This window comes from Lithobates pipiens, unplaced genomic scaffold (assembly GCF_037356315.1).
Source record: "Lithobates pipiens isolate NorthernLeopardFrog02 unplaced genomic scaffold, aLitPip1_a1.2 Scaffold_10, whole genome shotgun sequence".
Classification (NCBI taxonomy): Eukaryota; Metazoa; Chordata; class Amphibia; order Anura; family Ranidae; genus Lithobates; species Lithobates pipiens.
The window spans coordinates 1,118,490-1,138,748 of NW_027507686.1; the positions used below are offsets into that span (position 1 = coordinate 1,118,490).

Below are 20,259 nucleotides of genomic sequence, written 5' to 3' on the forward strand. Positions count from 1 at the left end.
ATACTATAAATATTTTGTGATGCTTTTTATAAGATTTGGCTTGTAGGCCTTGTATTTCCTTTGTTGGGGTTCGTTGTTTTGATAGTCCTTGTATCTCGTTTGTTTTGATAGTCCTTGTATCTCGTTTGTTTTGATAGTCCTTGTATCTCGTTTGTTTTGATAGTCCTTGTATCTCGTTGTTTTGATAGTCCTTGTATCTCGTTGTTTTGATAGTCCTTGTATCTCGTTGTTTTGATAGTCCTTGTATCTCGTTGTTTTGATAGTCCTTGTATCTCGTTGTTTTGATAGTCCTTGTATCTCGTTGTTTTGATAGTCCTTGTATCTCGTTGTTTTGATAGTCCTTGTATCTCGTTGTTTTGATAGTCCTTGTATCTCGTTGTTTTGATAGTCCTTGTATCTCGTTGTTTTGATAGTCCTTGTATCTCGTTTGTTTTGATAGTCCTTGTATCTCGTTTGTTTTGATAGTCCTTGTATCTCGTTTGTTTTGATAGTCCTTGTATCTCGTTGTTTTGATAGTCCTTGTATCTCGTTTGTTTTGATAGTCCTTGTATCTCGTTTGTTTTGATAGTCCTTGTATCTCGTTTGTTTTGATAGTCCTTGTATCTCGTTGTTTTGATAGTCCTTGTATCTCGTTTGTTTTGATAGTCCTTGTATCTCGTTGTTTTGATAGTCCTTGTATCTCGTTTGTTTTGGAAGTATCTGCAGGACGAAGGATGAGAAGAAAAGGAAAAAACAAGCATTTTACCCCGAAAATCCCAATTCCTTCCCCTCCTCCGCTCTGCTACAGAAAGCGACACACATGATTGGTTCTTCCTCTACTCGGCCGTCCTTATTGGTTCTTCACAATATCTTATCTTCAGTGGACTGGTAGAACTTCGCTCATAGTCCTCGTCATACCTTCGTTCTATTCACATGCTTAGTGCCGTCAAATTGACGTTCATTTCTGTCTGCAGTGACAATCATTCGATGTGGCGGCTGCACTCCTTTTCTTTTTTCCTCTCTGTGTTTTCACCTGGAGATCTGCCCAGTAACACACTCCCTGTATTAGAGCTTCCCCCACTCTGGAGGAAGGAGCACAGTGGGCATCTTTGCATTGTCAGTCTGGGGGAGGGGGGAGTGTTAAGCCCCATACACACGATCGGACTTTGTACAAACTTTTCCGTGGACTTTTGTACAAAGGGCGTGGTCCACAAGTTTGTATTGCATACACACGATCGGACTTTTTGACAACAAACACGAACGTAGTGACATCACAACGTACTGACGCCACTTCAAAAGAGGACGTTCAATGACTCCAGCGCCACCTTTGGTCAACTTCTGTATTGTAGTTCGATCGTTTGCATTGGTGCTGAGCATTGCGTGTTTGTACCTTGTACAAAAGTCCGATGCTTTTGCATACACACGGTCGGACTTTGCTCCATCGGACTTTTGTTGCCAGAAAGTTTGTCCGTTCGCACAGCCAACAAAAGTCCGATGAAAACAGAAAAAGTTTGTCCGATGGAGCGTACACACAGTCGGATGTTGCTCCAAAACAGCTAATTTGCATGTTTGTTGTCAAAAAGTCCGACCGTGTGTACGGGCCTTTAGAGGTACTAGCAGATTTAGATACATCAACAAATTGAAGCCAAACTCCAACTCACACTTTATAATCAGTTACCGTTTTCTTCCTTTTTTGGGATAAAGATTTTACATAATAAAAGCTGGTCATTGTAAGCACCCCTGTCAGGGTGTGGGTGATATAGGGCAAGCATTGTTTTAATTATATGTTTGTTTATTTATTATTATACCAGGAGGACATTGTTTAGTCCATTTGCACTTCCTGGTAATATTATGTACATTGTGTAATTTATTAATAAAAATTGTATATTATTGTGTCCATTTGTGTCCGGAGTTGATGGTCATTTAAAATCCCACCCACTCAGGGGGAAGCCTTTTTTTTTGTCGGTGATGAATGGTTTGTCTCATCCCTCTAACTGCTGCATTTGCCGGAGAGCTTGTTCTGTTAAAAAACACAACAGACTTACTGGTCAGATCACCAGATGAAAACATAGGAAAAAAAGAGAAAACAAATGCAGCCGTCACATCTACGGATTGGTGAACTGCAATATTTGAGATTTCTGGTTTAAATAAAACACGATGAGAAATGTGCAAAAATGATGGTGATACGGAACGTTTGCAGGTGATGACATCACAGGGATCTGTTTTCTGGTGATGACATCACAGGGATCTGTTTTCTGGTGATGACATCACAGGGAACAGGTTTCTGGTGATGACATCACAGGGATGGGTCTTGTGGTGATGACATCACAGGGATGGGTTTTCTGGTGATGACATCACAGGGATGAGTTTTCTGGTGATGACATCACAGGGATGGGTCTTGTGGTGATGACATCACAGGGAACGTTTTTCTGGTGATGACATCACAGGGATGGGTCTTCTGGTGATGACATCACAGGGATGGGTCTTGTGGTGATGACATCACAGGGATGGGTTTTCTGGTCACGGAGGGGTTAAGGTTTTGCTGTGTCATGTTAACCCTCTGGTTGCCGGTCCCCCATCACCCCCAAGTCCCAGTAATGGGGGAGGGTGGCGTGGAGGAAAGCGGTTTTATAGTGAAGTGTCGGCGTCTTTAATAAACGGTGGAATAAAGGGGGTGAGATGGGCGAAGCCCCCCGGGAAGCTGCGGGCTCTTTAAATGGAGCAGACAGAGGAAGGGAAGAGTCATGCTTTGAGGTCTTCTATACAGCAGATGTAGGGGGGGGAGGGGGAGGAGGAGGGGGATGGGAGCACCAGATTGTACCTCTGAGAGGGAAGCATCTGTCACTCTCCATCTTACTCCAACCTCGGCTGGTTCTGCTGCATCTCCCACTCCAGCTTGGCTGTGACTGCAAGGTATGCATTGCCACCCCGCCTGGCATTGTCTGCTGTGTGTGTGCCTGGCTGCCCCTTGCAGCATGCGTGTGCCTGGTGGGGGGTGCTGAGCCCAGTGCAGGCGCTGCTGGAGGGGCTCCTTTGTTCTGGGGACCTCACTGCGCCAAATCCACCAACAGCACGATCGATGACAATCAACGACAATCGCTACGATCCCTGACAATCGATGACAATCGCTCCGATCCCTGAGATCCCTGACAATCGCTCCGATCCCTGACAATCAACGACAATCACTCTGATCCCTGACAATCGCTCCGATCCCTGACAATCGATGACAATTGCTCCGATCCCTGACAATCGCGCTTATCCCTGAAAATCGACGACAATCGTGCCGATCCCCGAGATCCCTAACAATCGATGACAATTGCGCCGTTCCCTGACAATCGATGACAATCACTGATCCCTGAGATCCCAAACAATCGATTACAATCACGCCGATCCCTGACAAGTATAGGGAAGTTCTAAGGTGGGAATCCTCCAGATCAGGTAATGTGTGTGTGAAGGACGTGCGCCGCCCTCCATTGTCTGTATATATATATATATCTCTCTCTATATTCCGTGTTGTTACATTGTATTCTCTCGGCTCCTCTGAGCTGCAATCAGCTGATTCCCATCATTCATTCCCATTCTATTGTCTAATTGGGATCAGCTGTAGAGGAGCCATAAAAAGCCAACACCCCTCCCCCGGCTCTACCTATTCCCCGAATCCCACCGCAGCAGGTTGGGCACATCGATGGACTTGTGATCGGTTTATTTTGGGGTACGAAGCTCTGCTGCTTGTTTTGTGGGATCTCATGATGTATAGATTTTGTTTTTAATAATTGTGTTTATATTATTCGTTTTTTTTGCAATTATTTAAAGGATTATTTACAAAAGACTGTGAGATTGACACATAGACCTTAGATCAGATTGTACAGATCCATCAATCAGTATTCAGTGATGTTCAGCAGTATGAGGATTGTATGGAGCCGATTGTCAGACCCCCCCATACACCACATTTCTGATTGTAGCAATTCATTGTATCCTAGATTATTATTATTTATTATTATTATTATGAATCTTCTTCTATCCTCCCGATTCTTGCTCAGGTATCTTCCGATATGTTGGAAGGATTGTATGAGACCCCCATACACCGTGTCCCTGATTGTCCAATCGAATATCATTCAGAATCCCGACTGCAATCCTACAATCCCATCACACAAATAATTGGTTGAATGATCTTCCCCCTTTTTATTTATTTTTTCCAACCAGACTATGTAACTGAAGAATTGTATGAGACCGCCCCATACACGTGTCCCTGATTGTAGTGATCTATAGACCGTCCCATCGAATATTCCGAATTGTACAATCCCATCCCACAAATATTTGCTGGATTGTATCTAATCAAATATAAGATGCCGCCCCCCCCCGTATACACGAGACTGATGCGCGTCCCCCCCCCCCCGTATACACGAGACTGATGCGCGTCCCCCCCCCCCGTATACACGAGACTGATGCGCGTCCCCCCCCCGTATACACGAGACTGATGCGCGTCCCCCCCCCCCCCCCGTATACACGAGACTGATGCGCGTCCCCCCCCCCCGTATACACGAGACTGATGCGCGTCCCCCCCCCCCCCCCGTATACACGAGACTGATGCGCGTCCCCCCCCCCCCCCCGTATACACGAGACTGATGCGCGTCCCCCCCCCCCCGTATACACGAGACTGATGCGCGTCCCCCCCCCCGTATACACGAGACTGATGCGCGTCCCCCCCCCCGTATACACGAGACTGATGCGCGTCCCCCCCCCCCCCGTATACACGAGACTGATGCGCGTCCCCCCCCCGTATACACGAGACTGATGCGCGTCCCCCCCCCCCCGTATACACGAGACTGATGCGCGTCCCCCCCCATATACACGAGACTGATGCGCGTCCCCCCCCATATACACGAGACTGATGCGCGTCCCCCCCCATATACACGAGACTGATGCGCGTCCCCCCCCATATACACGAGACTGATGCGCGTCCCCCCCCATATACACGAGACTGATGCGCGTCCCCCCCCATATACACGAGACTGATGCGCGTCCCCCCCCATATACACGAGACTGATGCGCGTCCCCCCCCCCCCGTATACACGAGACTGATGCGCGTCCCCCCCATATACACGAGACTGATGCGCGTCCCCCCCCCATATACACGAGACTGATGCGCGTCCCCCCCCCCGTATACACGAGACTGGTGCGTCCCCCCCCCCCCCCCCCCCCCCCGTATACACAAGACTGGTGCGCGCCCCCCCTCCGTATACACGAGACTGGTGCGCGCCCCCCCTCCGTATACACGAGACTGGTGCGCGCCCCCCCTCCGTATACACGAGACTGGTGAGCGTCCCCCCCCTCCGTATACACGAGACTGGTGAGCGTCCCCCCCCTCCGTATACACGAGACTGGTGAGCGTCCCCCCCCCTCCGTATACACGAGACTGGTGAGCGTCCCCCCCCCCTCCGTATACACGAGACTGGTGAGCGTCCCCCCCCTCCGTATACACGAGACTGGTGAGCGTCCCCCCCCCCTCCGTATACACGAGACTGGTGAGCGTCCCCCCCCCTCCGTATACACGAGACTGGTGAGCGTCCCCCCCCCTCCGTATACACGAGACTGGTGAGCGTCCCCCCCCCCTCCGTATACACGAGACTGGTGAGCGTCCCCCCCCCCCTCCGTATACACGAGACTGGTGAGCGTCCCCCCCCCCTCCGTATACACGAGACTGGTGAGCGTCCCCCCCCCCCTCCGTATACACGAGACTGGTGAGCGTCCCCCCCCCCTCCGTATACACGAGACTGGTGAGCGTCCCCCCCCCCCCTCCGTATACACGAGACTGGTGAGCGTCCCCCCCCCCCTCCGTATACACGAGACTGGTGAGCGTCCCCCCCCCCTCCGTATACACGAGACTGGTGAGCGTCCCCCCCCCCCCTCCGTATACACGAGACTGGTGAGCGTCCCCCCCCCCCTCCGTATACACGAGACTGGTGAGCGTCCCCCCCCCCCCCCTCCGTATACACGAGACTGGTGAGCGTCCCCCCCCCCCGTATACACGAGACTGGTGAGCGTCCCCCCCCCCCTCCGTATACACGAGACTGGTGAGCGTCCCCCCCCCCTCCGTATACACGAGACTGGTGAGCGTCCCCCCCCCCTCCGTATACACGAGACTGGTGAGCGTCCCCCCCCCCCCTCCGTATACACGAGACTGGTGAGCGTCCCCCCCCCCTCCGTATACACGAGACTGGTGAGCGTCCCCCCCCCCCTCCGTATACACGAGACTGGTGAGCGTCCCCCCCCCCCTCCGTATACACGAGACTGGTGAGCGTCCCCCCCCCCCCTCCGTATACACGAGGCTGGTGAGCGTCCCCCCCCCCCTCCGTATACACGAGACTGGTGAGCGTCCCCCCCCCCCCCTCCGTATACACGAGACTGGTGAGCGCCCCCCCCCCCTCCGTATACACGAGACTGGTGAGCGTCCCCCCCCCCCCTCCGTATACACGAGACTGGTGAGCGTCCCCCCCCCCTCCGTATACACGAGACTGGTGAGCGTCCCCCCCCCCCTCCGTATACACGAGACTGGTGAGCGTCCCCCCCCCCCTCCGTATACACGAGACTGGTGAGCGTCCCCCCCCCCCCCCTCCGTATACACGAGACTGGTGAGCGTCCCCCCCCTCCGTATACACGAGACTGGTGAGCGTCCCCCCCCTCCGTATACACGAGACTGGTGAGCGTCCCCCCCCTCCGTATACACGAGACTGGTGAGCGTCCCCCCCTCCGTATACACGAGACTCGAGACTGGTGAGCGTCCCCCCCCCCCCTTCCATATACACGAGACTGGTGAGCGTCCCCCCCCCTCCGTATACACGAGACTGGTGAGCGTCCCCCCCCTCCGTATACACGAGACTGGTGAGCGTCCCCCCCCCTCCGTATACACGAGACTGGTGAGCGTCCCCCCCCCTCCGTATACACGAGACTGGTGAGCGTCCCCCCCCCCCCCCCCCTCCGTATACACGAGACTGGTGAGCGTCCCCCCCCCCCCCCCCCCTCCGTATACACGAGACTGGTGAGCGTCCCCCCCCCCCCCCCCCTCCGTATACACGAGACTGGTGAGCGTCCCCCCCCCCCCCCCTCCGTATACACGAGACTGGTGAGCGTCCCCCCCCCCCTCCGTATACACGAGACTGGTGAGCGTCCCCCCCCCCCCTCCGTATACACGAGACTGGTGAGCGTCCCCCCCCCCCTCCGTATACACGAGACTGGTGAGCGTCCCCCCCCCCCCCCTCCGTATACACGAGACTGGTGAGCGCACAGATCTGTTGGCTGCACCAGAATTCCGGATTAGAAATGCAGCTTTTTTCTGGTTTGCAGTTTTCAGAAGATTTGTATCTAACAGACGATAAAACGATCAGATAGGAGATTTCTCTAAATATTATCGATCGGCCCGGAATCTGGGGTGCAAAGGGAGTCGGATTGCAGACATTAGAGTGTTAGCTCTTTGGCACGCTGTGGTTGGTGGTAATGGAAGGGCTGGAGATCCGTCAGGCGATCGGTTATTTATATGAAGATATTTCTGTTTCTATCGGGGAGCGGATGTGAGTCTTGCGTGAGAAACGCGACCAATCTCGCTATTAACTCGCCCACATAACAATAATTGTAATTAAATCAAATTGCATCTGGTACTTCGATCTCTCCATCTGCCGGTACATAATGGAGCCCAACCCCTCCCCCGGGGGCAGAGAAAGGGTTAACAATGGCTGCCTCCAGCACACGTGCCATCGGGTGTCCATTGTTCTAGATGGAGGGCGGCGGACCCCACGGTTGGGGGTTGTGGCACACGAGGGGTTAATGTACAGCTCAGCCCATGAGATCTCCGACAATGAGTGTCAATGGGAGCCGAGAGGGGGGAGGGGGGGATTGATTTTTAGGTGTTTGTTTTATGATGTGGCCCCGTATTGAAGGACCCTCATCGGGTGTGACGGGCGATGCCGGGCCGGCAGGGAGAGATTTTCACATGACAAAGAAAATCCAGCAAATGATGAGCCGGTGGGATCGCCTGGCCGAGGGACGGGATCGCCTGGCTGAGGATCGCACAGAGATTTGTAACGTTGTTGCCCATAGCAACTAAACCCCCCCATCTTCAGTGCAGTGACCGGCCTCAGGTGATGCACAGAGATGAGACAAATCCTCCTACATAAGTTGTACCTTTTTATTAGCAGCCCCCTCTCCTCTACATCCATTATTCAAAGTACTGAATTTATAACGCTTGTCTGAGCTGTCAGAAAGGGGGTGGTGAGCTGAAGTTACTCTGCGGAGCTAATTGGAGGACACGCCCCCTCCACACAGGAACAGAGCCGAGGCTGTCAATCAGTCTGTGTGTTGGAGCTCCCTCCCCTGTCACCTTTTATCTCTTGGTGTCAGAAGTGACTGGTGCTGATATCAGAGGAAGGAGGCAGCAGACAGAAATGACACTCAGTGCTCTGGACTGAGACAAGCACACACTATAGACCAGGGCTCTCAAACTGGCGGCCCTCCAACTGTTGCAAAACTACAAGTCCCATGAGGCATTGCAAGGCTGACAGTTACAAGCCTGACTCCCACAGGCAGAGGCATGATGGGACTTGTAGTTCTGCAATAGCTGGAGGGCTGCCAGTTTGAGACCTCCCCCCTGCTATAGAGGGATATGCTTTGTTCAGATTTCATGGCTGAGGTTTACAAAGGCTGAGCTCGCTCTGGGTGTCGATCATCGGTCGTTTTGGTGCAGTTTGTATGTTTGTTTTTCTTTTCTCTCCATTTCGGACATTATGGGGGAGATTTAAGAAAACCGGAGCGCACAGAATCCGGTGCAGCTCTGCACGGCAGCCAATCGGCTTCAATCTTCAGCTTCTTCAGTGAAGCTTTCACAATAAATCCTGGAAGCTGATTGGTTTCTCTTGATTTAGTAAATCCCCCTCTATGGGTTCTTCCAATAGAAATCCAGAAATCCAGTAACGAGGAGGAGGAGGAGCCGGTTGTTAGACTTGGAAAGGCGCGGCGAACTTTTCTCGGGGTTCCCATTGAAGTCTGTGGGTCCAAAAAGTGTCGTCTGCCCCAAAGAAGCTCCTGAACTTCATCTTCACACGCCCCAGATGTGAGCCGGCCAATAGAACGAGCCGGAAATCTTCCTGTTGGGTTTCTGGTGTGAAGAGAAGGTTGCGGGTGAGGGCGAAGGTCACGCTGGCCTTTGGTTCTGCAGTTGCCATGGTGATGCACATGTGACCAGCTTTGGCCCCAACCATTGAGGAGTTGAAGGCTCTTGGCTGACACCAGCACGCTGGCAATTGTCCGTTGTCACCGGAGTGCCGTGGAAGGAGCGGCTTTGGAATTGGTGGGTTTAGTTCCGCTTTTTGGGTCATCTGCTCCGACTTTCCTACTCGAAATCCCTTCATATATTGGTGCAGATTCCCTCAAATGTGGTTGCTATGGACAACGGTTTTCTCTGTTCTGGTTTGTTTGCAGCCGACTACCGAAAACCTGTCCATTATTTGGAAGGGCGGTAATGGGGGTTGGTTGGTCTGCTGGTTTATTACATAGATGTGCCCCCCCCCCCCCCCCCCCCGGACTTCCTGAGACCAGGTGACTCCTGTATGCAGCTTTTGGTGGCTCCGGGAAAAGTTGCCGGGTTCTGCCTATCTGGCCTCATGTAATACGTGTGGTGTGTTGTTTGTTGTTGTTTTTTTTTTTTTTGGGGGGGGGGGGGGGGGGGGTGGGGGGGCTTAGACTGCCCACCTCTTTAGGTCCTGGCAGGATGGTGATGGAAAAGCTGCATACTCCCTGCTCGGGTCCCTACTCCTGCGGGGGGGGGTGTCCTGATCCGGCCTGTAATACTTGTCAAGTATCTGACCAATATCGGATATGAATGTTCTAATGGGTTTGTTGGGAGTCGGCGGCTCGCTAAGATGTGGGTTGGGTTCGGATACCTCCTGAAATTGCACCTCTAATAGACGTTTCAGCAATGGCGGCGCACGTTCCGGTGCGCATTTGTTGGTAATGGACCTCCGATTGCTGCATGAAACCCATTCCGTCATATCACACGTGATCTACACGGAGCACATGCAGGACTCCTGCGAAGACGGAGATGCGGATTACAATGATGCTGGAAAGAGCCAACCGCCCGGCCTCGCTGCTTATTACAGGTATTTATATAGCGCTGTCAGTTTACAACTTGGAGGAACCTTGACATGACTTTCCAGGCTCAGGGAACCCCCGACTAATACTGGATCTACAGCTCACTGTAGATTAGAGTGATGCCCCCCAGATAAGGGGGGGGGGCTAAAAAGATGATCGGTGTCCATGGTTGGGAGGACAGGAATTGCCGGCTGCAACCTCCTGGAGGAGACCAGAACCCGGTGCCCCGGCCAGAATTTGAACCCAGTGCTGCCAGGTGGATGTGCCAACAACTGAGCCTCGGTGCTGCCCGGCTGAGGCCTTGCCCCAGGAAGAGCATGCAGAGGAGTTGGGGTGGATGTTGAAGCACCGGATCTCCCCACTGATTTTTGAGTTGGTGACTCACTTGAAGCCGGGGGATGAACATGAGAGCCGGACAAATAGAATTTGAGGTTGTGGAGAGATCCTCGGTGTTCAGCCTCATTTCTCTTCGCTTCTAATGCCTTTATTTGTGGTCGGGGCTCAGCGAACTCTCTTCTGGTATCGTTCTCACGTCTGACAGAAGAAATGGCGTAACTTTCCTTACAAGAAACAAAGGAACATTAAGGGGGGGACCAGATTTTTTTTTTTTATTTTTTATTTTTTTTTTTTTTAATTTTTGTTGGTTTTTGCCAAATATTTGTTGAAAAGTGAGATGTGATCATGTGGCTGAGAAGCAACGTGTTCATTAGTTGTACTTGGAAGGGTTCACACTTTAGAAGGGTCATTAATGAGCACAAGGCCGTGAGCGGACTTCTTTCTCTAAGGTCGGTGTTTGGTGGGATCACATGCAGTCCGTGTGACGTTCAGAAGTCTTGGCTTTAGTGTTTGACAACCATTCAGATTTCATTAGTGTGGAGCAGGAAGCGTGGTGGTAATTCGCTGGGGCAAGCTTCTGTAGGAGGAACACTTGCAGTCGGCCATCGTGGTAGAACATTGAGAGGTAGGACGTCACTGCTGATCACATCCGGGGCTGATCTGTAGAAACTTCTGTTATCAGTGTAGAAGAATGGATTGGCTATTTTACCTGGCTCCAATTGGATGTGGACTCTTCCTGGTGAGATCACCGGATTATGTCACTGTTACAGGTAGACTGTTCGGCGCGGACTGAATGGAGATCTCGCCTGGCAACCATATTGGAAGTAATTTACACAAATGTCAGTTTAGTTGATATTTAGCAGCTGGAAACCATCCAAGTTTTTGGGGGTTTTCAAAAGTCCTTTAGATGCCATTCATCGATGGAGTCACCCTTCCATGGACAGCTGTGCCTTTGTGTGGTCACAGCGGCATTCCGTCCCGGAAACCACTGGAAGTGGAGGGATGATCCACATGGAGGAATGGAAACACCCGGCAGTGATCTCTGGTCAGGAGAGGAGCTGGAAGTGAAAGGGGGGAGAAACTACTTGGAAGCAACTTAAATCCTTTTTAATTGGCCAATAATCTTTATGGATTGAACACTTCAGGGTCTTTAATTACATTGATTGTTTTGTATTCCTAAAGGTCACTGATGCAGAAGAGTGAGGGTAGTCATTTGTTCTGTGAAGCCGGGTTTCCTTGGTAATGCAGTTCAGTCCCGGCTGCCTTCCATGAATCTGAGATGGGTAGTTGGTGGCGTTGGTAGAAGATGAGGTCCTAGTGCACTACGTCACGACTATTGATGGTCTAATGTGGCATTCATGGTCTGCGCACAGGTTCACTTTAAGGGGTAAAACCATTGAGGTTGTACAGATCCTGTAATTCACCTCCTGTAGCTATAGGCATTGTGCAGGAATTCCCAAAGTTCACAACAGATGCCAAAATATTGAATCTTTTCCAATTCCGTCCTGTTATAGATAACTCTTGTCTTCTAATATAAGTGCACATTAGACAAACTTAAAGGGTAACTCCACTTTCATGGGGAAAAAATGGCAAATAAGTGTGTGTACGTGCGCACACACGTGACACAAGTCAGATTGTAATTGAAAATTAGTAGTATTGCATTCCTTTCCAATCTGCAGCCCTTGTCATTTTTTGTAAAATACGTTATGACCACCTGGTGGCGCTCTGTACACAGATGGTATACACAACTCCGGTATCGGTGCAACCCCTAGTTTTTAGCCCATATAAAGCACTTTGGGGGAGGAGCTTCAGGGCGGAGAACTGCTGTTCGGCCAGAACACAGGCGACCAAACGCGTATAAAGCACTCATGTTGTGTATTTTTCTGGTGTTCCCATTGAAGTCTTGGACTAATCTGCCTATAAGAGGCTCATGTACTTGGAGTACATGGCCATTGAAATGAATGTGATTTTTGTTTGAGGCTATTAGCACTACAAGCAGGAAATTGCTCGGGTGTGAACGGGGCCTTGGGGTCTCTGAGAATGAATTTCTTCACAGTACATGCGGCTCTGGAGAGTGACTTGTGTGTAAGAATGGTAAAGACTTCCATAGTCTTGGCACCGGTGGGTGAGAGATCTACTCCGAGGCATGCAAAAGAATCGCTGGCGATCTCCATGCAGATCCTGTTGCCGCCTTCACAAGGAACGCCCCATTGGAAGCCTATAATCCTCATGGAACTTGCTCTTTGCTTGGCCCATCTGCAGTAACAATCCATTCGCACCGCAATGAGCTGACGTTCCCATACGTTGAGTAGCGTTGTCTGCCAATATTGAATGGGTTGTCCACATGTGAAAAATGACTCCTGGGGGATTCTCAAGGCGCAGCGTGCGGAGCGTTTCCTTCTGTGCACTGCAGTGAGGCGCGCAATGTAAATGTCTGTTGGGGTTGCACCTGACCATGAATGGTAATAGACAAGGAAAGGATCTACCAATGGGTCAAATTTAGGTGAGGGGGTCCCATCCCTATTAGGCTTTACAAAGAAAAATTCCCCCTAAATGGGGTGGGATTTTAAATGACCACCAACACCAGACAGAAGTTCAAAGAAGTATACAAAATGTTATTAATGGTTACAAAACTTGCATAGTAGCACCAGAGGGGCATCTAAACTAGAACATGTCCCCAAGGCGTATTGACAGACAATCGCGTAAACGAAACAAAAAAAATAATTGATGAATAATTAAAATACTCTTCCTATATCACCCACACCCGACGCGTTTCCAGTTGCTGGTATCTCAGAACGTTCATCAGGGGTGAAAAGACTCGATGATATATTGATACAATAATCTAATGAGATGTATACTCGAAGATCAAGGTACATATCACTCATTTAGAGTATGGATATGTCTGCAAGCTGGTTTAAATAGAAGTGAAGTGTCATGCAGGTGCATGGTATCCTGCACATTCCTTCCAGATGCGTTTTACTAATTGCCCAAAGGTGAGTGGGGGGGGGGGGGGTTATTATCCTTAAACGGGAAACATAGTAGCTGCCCGGGTGTCTTAAGTCCGCTTGTATATGTGCATAAGGCTAAATTGGCACAATTGGCAATTCGCACCCAAAATTGCCTTGTCCCATCCACGAGGAATGAACACAAAAGAGGAACTGGAAGGTGAAGTTCAAGCAGCAGGACGTTCCTCTGTAGGGCGTGTAGATGGTAATGCACACCCCAAATAGCGGTAACCAGGATTCTGAAGGATCGGATAATGGCGTTACCTCTTGCCTTAGATTGCTGTATATGAAGAACTTCCCTTATGGACACCCTGCCTGCTGAATGCTGTTCTATGGCTGAGAAATGGGCTTCAGAAGTCAACTGTCACTTCCAGGAGTGTTTGATCTCCTGGGTCCTCCAGCGTCTCTCCTGCTGACCTCCCACACCATAACCTGGTCCATTATTAATGTGAAGACCAGCAGGAGGAACCGGTGACAGCTGCAGGGGAGCCTCAGGGGACCACCATGAAAGACGAGTTCACTCTCCATACAGATAGACTTCTTGTAAACCTTTGTATGAGACGGTTGCTTTAGGGAAATCTGATTAGAAATGAGGGTGGACATTCCTTATGTGTCTAAAGATCTGAGACTTCCATCCTCGCGTTTTGATTCACTACTGAGGGTGACCCAGGGCAGAGAAACGGGTTCACTTTAATGCCCAGCACTGTTCTCCAGTATAGGGAAATATTCAGAGATTGGCGGTATAGGGGTGTCATTTCTTTCATGATTTCTTTGCAGAGCTAAAAATCAGAAGTTGCCTCTGGTTCAGTATTGGAGGTCATGACCTGAGATCAGCCGGAGCTCCTGATCTGCATACTTGTCCCAGGCCAGGGACTTTGTATCGAAGCTGCAGGATCAGTATGATAAAAGGTGAAGTCTGCAATGCCGACCTCTATACTTCTCAGTACAGATTTCCTTTAGAGAACACCAGAGCTTTGCCCATGCAAAGCAAGAGATCTGCTTTAATGCCCCCCCCCCCCCCCCAACAACACACAGGCTCTCCTCCTCCGTGGATCTGTTCAGTTACTGGGGAAATGAAGTAAGCTGTGTAAGCTCTAAATGGGCGGAAGACCCATCCCCATGTGACTGTGCTGGACCAGGCACCAGTGCTGTCATATATAAGTCACAGGAGCCCCAATTCCCGAAGGACCGGATATTTCCACCACTTCGGATTGTGGAAGAGGAGCAAAGGTATGCCTAGGTCACTGAGTGGGGGGAGGAGCAAAATAAGCCAAACCTGCTGATTTCGCTGCGATGACGCAGGTTTTAAAGCTGAACTGCAGGCGAAATATACAAAATTGTATAAGGCAGCGGTTTTACCTGCCAAAGATTTGTATTTCTGTCCATTCACAACTGAGATTTGTACAGCTCTGCCACACAGCACAGCCCTGTCTGGCTAATCAGAAAACCCAATTTTTCTCTGCTGCTGTTAACACTTCCAGGTCTTGTCCCTCCACTGTGATTGGATAATGAGTCGGGTGAGCTTTTCCTTACTCCTATCACAATGTTCCTTGCTCTGCAGCACAACTGATTTGCTCTGTGCTGCTTCTCGCCTCCCCCATTCTGAGCTCTGCTGCACACAAACTGCGAGAGGTTGATGCCAATCCCATTCAGGTACTCTGTAGAACAATTCATGTCTGGAAATGATAGCGATGTCTTCTGAAAACTGGTGCAGTCCATAGAGGTCGTATATGAATAGGATCCATATTGTACATCAGCAGCTGTACCAAGGCGGACCATTGATGGTCAGCGGCACGGCCTGGTTTGACCACATGGAGAGACCTGAACTTTCAGTGGCCTCTTCCCAGCAACAATCAACCAAAATTCATGTTAATTGTCTACCGGGAAAAATCGCTCCAGCCGAAAAGAGCGCCGCGGCCTTCCTTGCATAACATTGTATGCGGAGACAACTCGAGGTTTCCTACTGAGATAATTGCTTCTTGATGAACATCTATTTCTGGCATTTGTGGTTTATTTTTATTTTTTATTTTTTATTCTTTAAATTGGCATTTAAGCGTAATGGGCGATTGTCATAATTATAGTTTCCTCGGCCAGTAAATGTTCAATTTTGAAGCTTGAAAGTCTCGCTGCTTCTCTGATTGCGGCAGGCCTCCCTGTATTCTTGCACCTGCCTGCGCATTCATGGGTATTGTACTGGTAGGTTGATGGATGACACAGCAAGGCTGGAGTAGAATGCAGAAGTCTCTCTATTGTATTTTTGTGTATTCTCCGGCATGTGCCAAGTAAAAGGAGCTTGATAAATATCGGGAAAGGTTTGGTTGGGCGTGTGCCAAATGCTGCCTCTTTGAAGCCAAGAAGTCCCAATGCAACAGCTTCTTGTCTTGCAGGAAGAGGAAATCTGGCCATCTGTCAAAATTTATAGCTCATTAAAGAAAGTAACGCTGAAGGAGGGGGGCGGGTCTCGGGTTTCCAGTTATGGGACTGGCGGCCTCGTCCTCTACCTTACCTTGAGGGTTGCATTTGGCACACCGGCCCATCGGCAAGAATATGCCAAGACGGCTCTTAGTGGCAGCCATCTATAGTAATGGGATTTATTTATTTTTATTTTGTACCTTGTATAAGAAAAGGTTAATTTTATGTGAGGTTAAAAATACCGTCCTTTACACTCCCTTCTCTCTTTCCTGCAGTAAATCACAATGGGAGCAAAGCTAAGTAAGAAGAAGAAGGGATACTGCCTTGGTGCCGGTAAAGATGGAGAGTCGACGGAGACGACTGAAGTAGAACAAAAGGAAACGGAGAATCAAGATGGACAAAAAGATGCAGCAGAACCAAAGGGAGAAAAATCTCCCACCGACCAAGCTCAGAACAACGGTATCGGTGAGGAATCGAAGGAGGCGGAGGTTACAACGGGTGAGACAACCAAAGACCAATCCAACCAAGACCAAAAGCCAGAGATCAAACCGAGTACAGAACAAGAGAAGGGAGAAGAAAAGGACCAACTGCAAGGAACTAAAGAACAGGATGAGGCTAAACCGGCTGCCCCAGAACAAGCATGTGAAAAGGAACTAAAAACCGCATCGGAGGACAAAACTAAAAGCGAATGTGAGGTGAAGGAAACTCCATCATCTGCTGCAGATGAACCAACTCAGGAATCCAAACCCGTGAAAGAAAAGGAAGGTTTGCCGTCTGAACCTTCATCAGAGACCAAGCAGGTGGCTCCAGTACCAGATGAAGTCTGGGTCAAGCAGGTATCAGAACCAGTGACAAAGGTGGAGGCAGAACAGACTGAGAAACCACCTGCCCCTGTGGGGTCAGAAGACCACGTCTCCGAAAAAGTGCCTGCACAGGCTAACGAGCCTGTTGTAGAGCCAGAAAAACTGGAAAAAATGCCTGCACAGGCTAACGAGCCTGTTGTAGAGCCAGAAAAACTGGAAAAAGTGCCTGAGAAATTGGAACCATCAACCCCCAAAAGTGTGTCCATAGAGCCTGTGGCAGAACCAGTTCCCGAAACTGTAGAATCAGAGCCAGTCTCTAAGACGGAGGTAGTAGAGCCAGAGGTAGTCGAACCCATCCAGGTATCAGAAGTAGTAGTAGAACCCCAGGAAACTGCTGTACCAGAAAGGGTTGATTCTGCATTGCCTATCTCTGATCCCACTACAGAGCCAACGCATTCCGCATTACCTGAACCAGTGGAGCCTTCAACAAAAGAGCCTGAACTAACCCCGGAACCAGAAATTTCAGTGGTCTCAGAACCAGTTGCATTCGCAGTACCAGCAGCAGTGCCAGAAATATTGATTGAGATGGCTGTTTCTGAGCAGAATGACGAACCAGAACCGGTGCCTTGTCCTGCATCTGAAGAAATAAGTGAAACTCAGCAAGAGCAAGAATTCACTTCTGAACCATTGCCACCAAAATCAACTGAAGTGCCTGATAATACTGCTAATGCTTCAGAACCTACGGAGAACCAGGAATCCTTGGGGTGCACTGATCGGAGTGCAGAGGAAGCCACAATTCCACTTGCTACTGAAGCTTCTTCTATAAATCGGCCACCTGACGACGACTCGGAGAAACCTGCTGCTTCTGAGGCTCCTGTACTTCAAAATGGACCTTCAGAGAACTTGGCAGAAGATGACCACACAGATGTGCCTCCTATCTCCACCGAGCAGAAGGTAGAAGATAACGAAGAACAAAAAGAGGCGGCGGAGGAGGAAGTTGGCTTAGATAAGCCGGCCGCACCGCAGGAAAGTCAGGTGGTGAATGAAGATTGCAAAGCTCCAATAGATGGTTTGGTGACCTTAAAGAATGAAAATGATTCTACCGCTGCACCAGATACTGAAGAAACGCACGATGCGTCTCCGCACCGCAACTCTGAAGACAAAGCTGAAGAAACGAAGAATGAAAAGGAGCCTCCTGCCCCCGAGATCCTGGAGAAATATGGCGTCGGAAATGGTTTACCCATCAAAGAAGAAATCAAGGTTCATCTAGAGGACAAATGTGAGAACGATCTTCATGACATTAACGGGCAGAGCGAAAGTCATGAAATTCAAGTATGCAACGAATAAACGCATGGAAACTTTTCCTGGTTCCAATGGAGAAATAATTCAAAATGTCCGCAATCTGAACTGTCTACATTGCCTGTGACCAAATTCATCATGAACGTTTTAAAAAGTTTGGAAGTAAAATTCAAAAAAACTCACCCCCCCCCCCCCCCGCCAACCCAAATCTTTTATTAATGACTGACCCGATCGGAATCTGCCAAATTTAATATTTAACTTATGCAAGTTCCCCAGAAGTTATTTATAGATCTCCATGTTTTCTATCTTTTCATTGGACATCTTAATGTTCCAAAACGCCAAATGTGAGAAAAGTGACCAACGCCTACGAAACAAATTGTTGTGAGCTTAACCCGATGTTCAATTTGTCTTAAACGCATGAACCACAATGTTTTCCACGAATAAAAATATCATATTTAAGTTTATGTTGCGTCATGAATTGTTGTTTTGAGGCCGACGCATTGAAAAAGTGCGGCTTTCAGGGGTAAGTAAGGAGGAGCTGAAGCCGTCTTCCATTCTCTGAAGTGCGAGGGTTGTGTATGAATTGGCCTCGTGTTACAATGGTGATCACCATCTCAGTAGCTTTAAAAATATACCTAAAGGCAAAACTGTTAGCAAAAAAAAAAACCTGACAGAGGGTCTAATCCCTCTCCACTCCAGCACTGTCTGTACCCCATTAGGGAGATTCTTCCTCTCGCTTTGTCCTGGTTACCATTTTATCACTGAAAGTAAAAGAAAATTCCAAATTTGGGTTGTCCTCAGAAAAGTAATAACTGTGACATTTAGTTCTGGGGAATCCCAAGAGATTCTTTTAATTTGCAGGGATGTCCTGTTTGGCTATGGGACAGGAAGTGAAGGAAAATCTCCCCAATGGGACACGGGGGGGGGAGGGGAATATAATGACGGGTTATTACCCTCCCTTACTCCATCCAAAATTCAGAGTTTTGCCTCTAGTAGTTCTACTTGTAGTGGAATTAATGAGTAAAGTCACACATTTGATGCAGTCTGTCTCTCGTATTGACACAGCCGTGCTCTTTGAGGGTTTTATTACTTGTTGATCCTGCCAGCAGATCATTATTTTTACACTTCCTTTTTAACAGGTCGAACTGTCCAGCTGAAGGGTCAGTTACAGAATTGGAGACTCTCGTTACACGGAGGTGACTCCAGGTGTCGGCTGAAGTTGGCCTTTAATTTGTACCCAATATGAATGTGGCTGGCAGCGGGGGGTCCGGGTTCTCTATTTCAGGTCTGCATTCTTGCCTGAATTTGGACCTGAAACAGAGCCAAGGATCCACGTCTCTTGTGTGCAATCGGCTCCAGAGCCCCCCCCCCCCCCCCCAGAGACGTGAGAATCGGTTCCATAGAGAGGCCGTCACAATCTCCTGACATGAGGGGAAACCCTCATCCAATTCACAATAGTGTGACCCCCCCTCCCCCCCCCGGCCTAAAATGGTAACGGGTGACAACTTCAGACTGGAAAAATCTGTGAGATGCAATCTGAAACCAATTAAAAAAAAATCTGTCGGGGGTTCTAGCACACCTCTACCATTATTAAAGAAGGGGGGGGGGGGAATATTGATGTCCTACTGCTCTGTGTTGCTGTTGAGTTTCCCTCACTTCCTGTCTGGTACATTGCACATCATCAGAGGAAATCCCTCTAATGGAGCCCCAGATAAAGCAAAACATGACAGCCATTCTAATCCTACCCCCCCCCCCCCCCCCAAAAATGTTTTGTAGCCCAACTCCGGGTTTTATTGAACATTAGGCGGAATGTCACCCTCTTCCTATTTCTACTCCACGCCCCCCCCCCCCCCCTCTAATTCACAAAGCGCATGCGTAGTGGTAAACCGCAAGGAGTCTCCCCCAGCGCCCAAGTTGGTACGTCATTGAAGGAAGACCTCGGCCGAGGATGACGCTAAACCCCCCCGGACAGGGAAGTTGCCTTCAAAGTACAGGATTTGTAGCTGCTGATTGATTTATTTATTTTATGTTTCTTTCTAGGGTGTGGATCCGCTTTTATATGGTTTTTGTGGCATACAAGGCTTCTTCTGATTGGCAGAGTTGATGTCAGTCTCTCCACCTCAGCCAATCAGGAATCCTCGTATTCATTCAGAAAATACAAAGCTTCCTCTGAATGGCTGACCAGCGCTCGGGCCAACTCACTATTATTATTTTTGGATGGGAAGTCCTGCTGCTGGTGCATAGCGCTGTATATGAGGCCCCACCCCCTTCATACACAACTCCCA

The 20,259-nt window shown here is 49.5% G+C and overlaps 1 protein-coding gene across 4 annotated transcripts; it reads left to right on the plus strand.

The window, feature by feature from the left end:
- The first annotated feature begins 2,739 nt into the window (after positions 1-2,739).
- On the plus strand, positions 2,740-18,438 carry LOC143926685 (uncharacterized). Of its 4 annotated transcripts, XM_077450695.1 has the most exons (3): positions 2,740-2,892; positions 16,148-16,799; positions 16,851-18,438. In XM_077450695.1, the coding sequence occupies exons 2-3, from the start codon at positions 16,157-16,159 to the stop codon at positions 18,020-18,022; spliced, it is 1,815 nt and encodes a 604-aa protein (XP_077306821.1). In that variant the 5' UTR covers positions 2,740-2,892; positions 16,148-16,156; the 3' UTR covers positions 18,023-18,438. The 4 variants fall into 4 exon arrangements, with proteins under 4 accessions (XP_077306821.1, XP_077306792.1, XP_077306801.1 ...); XM_077450666.1 differs by having other exon boundaries at positions 16,148-18,438; XM_077450675.1 differs by lacking the exon at positions 2,740-2,892 and adding an exon at positions 3,305-3,417 and having other exon boundaries at positions 16,148-18,438.
- The last annotated feature ends 1,821 nt before the right edge of the window (positions 18,439-20,259 follow it).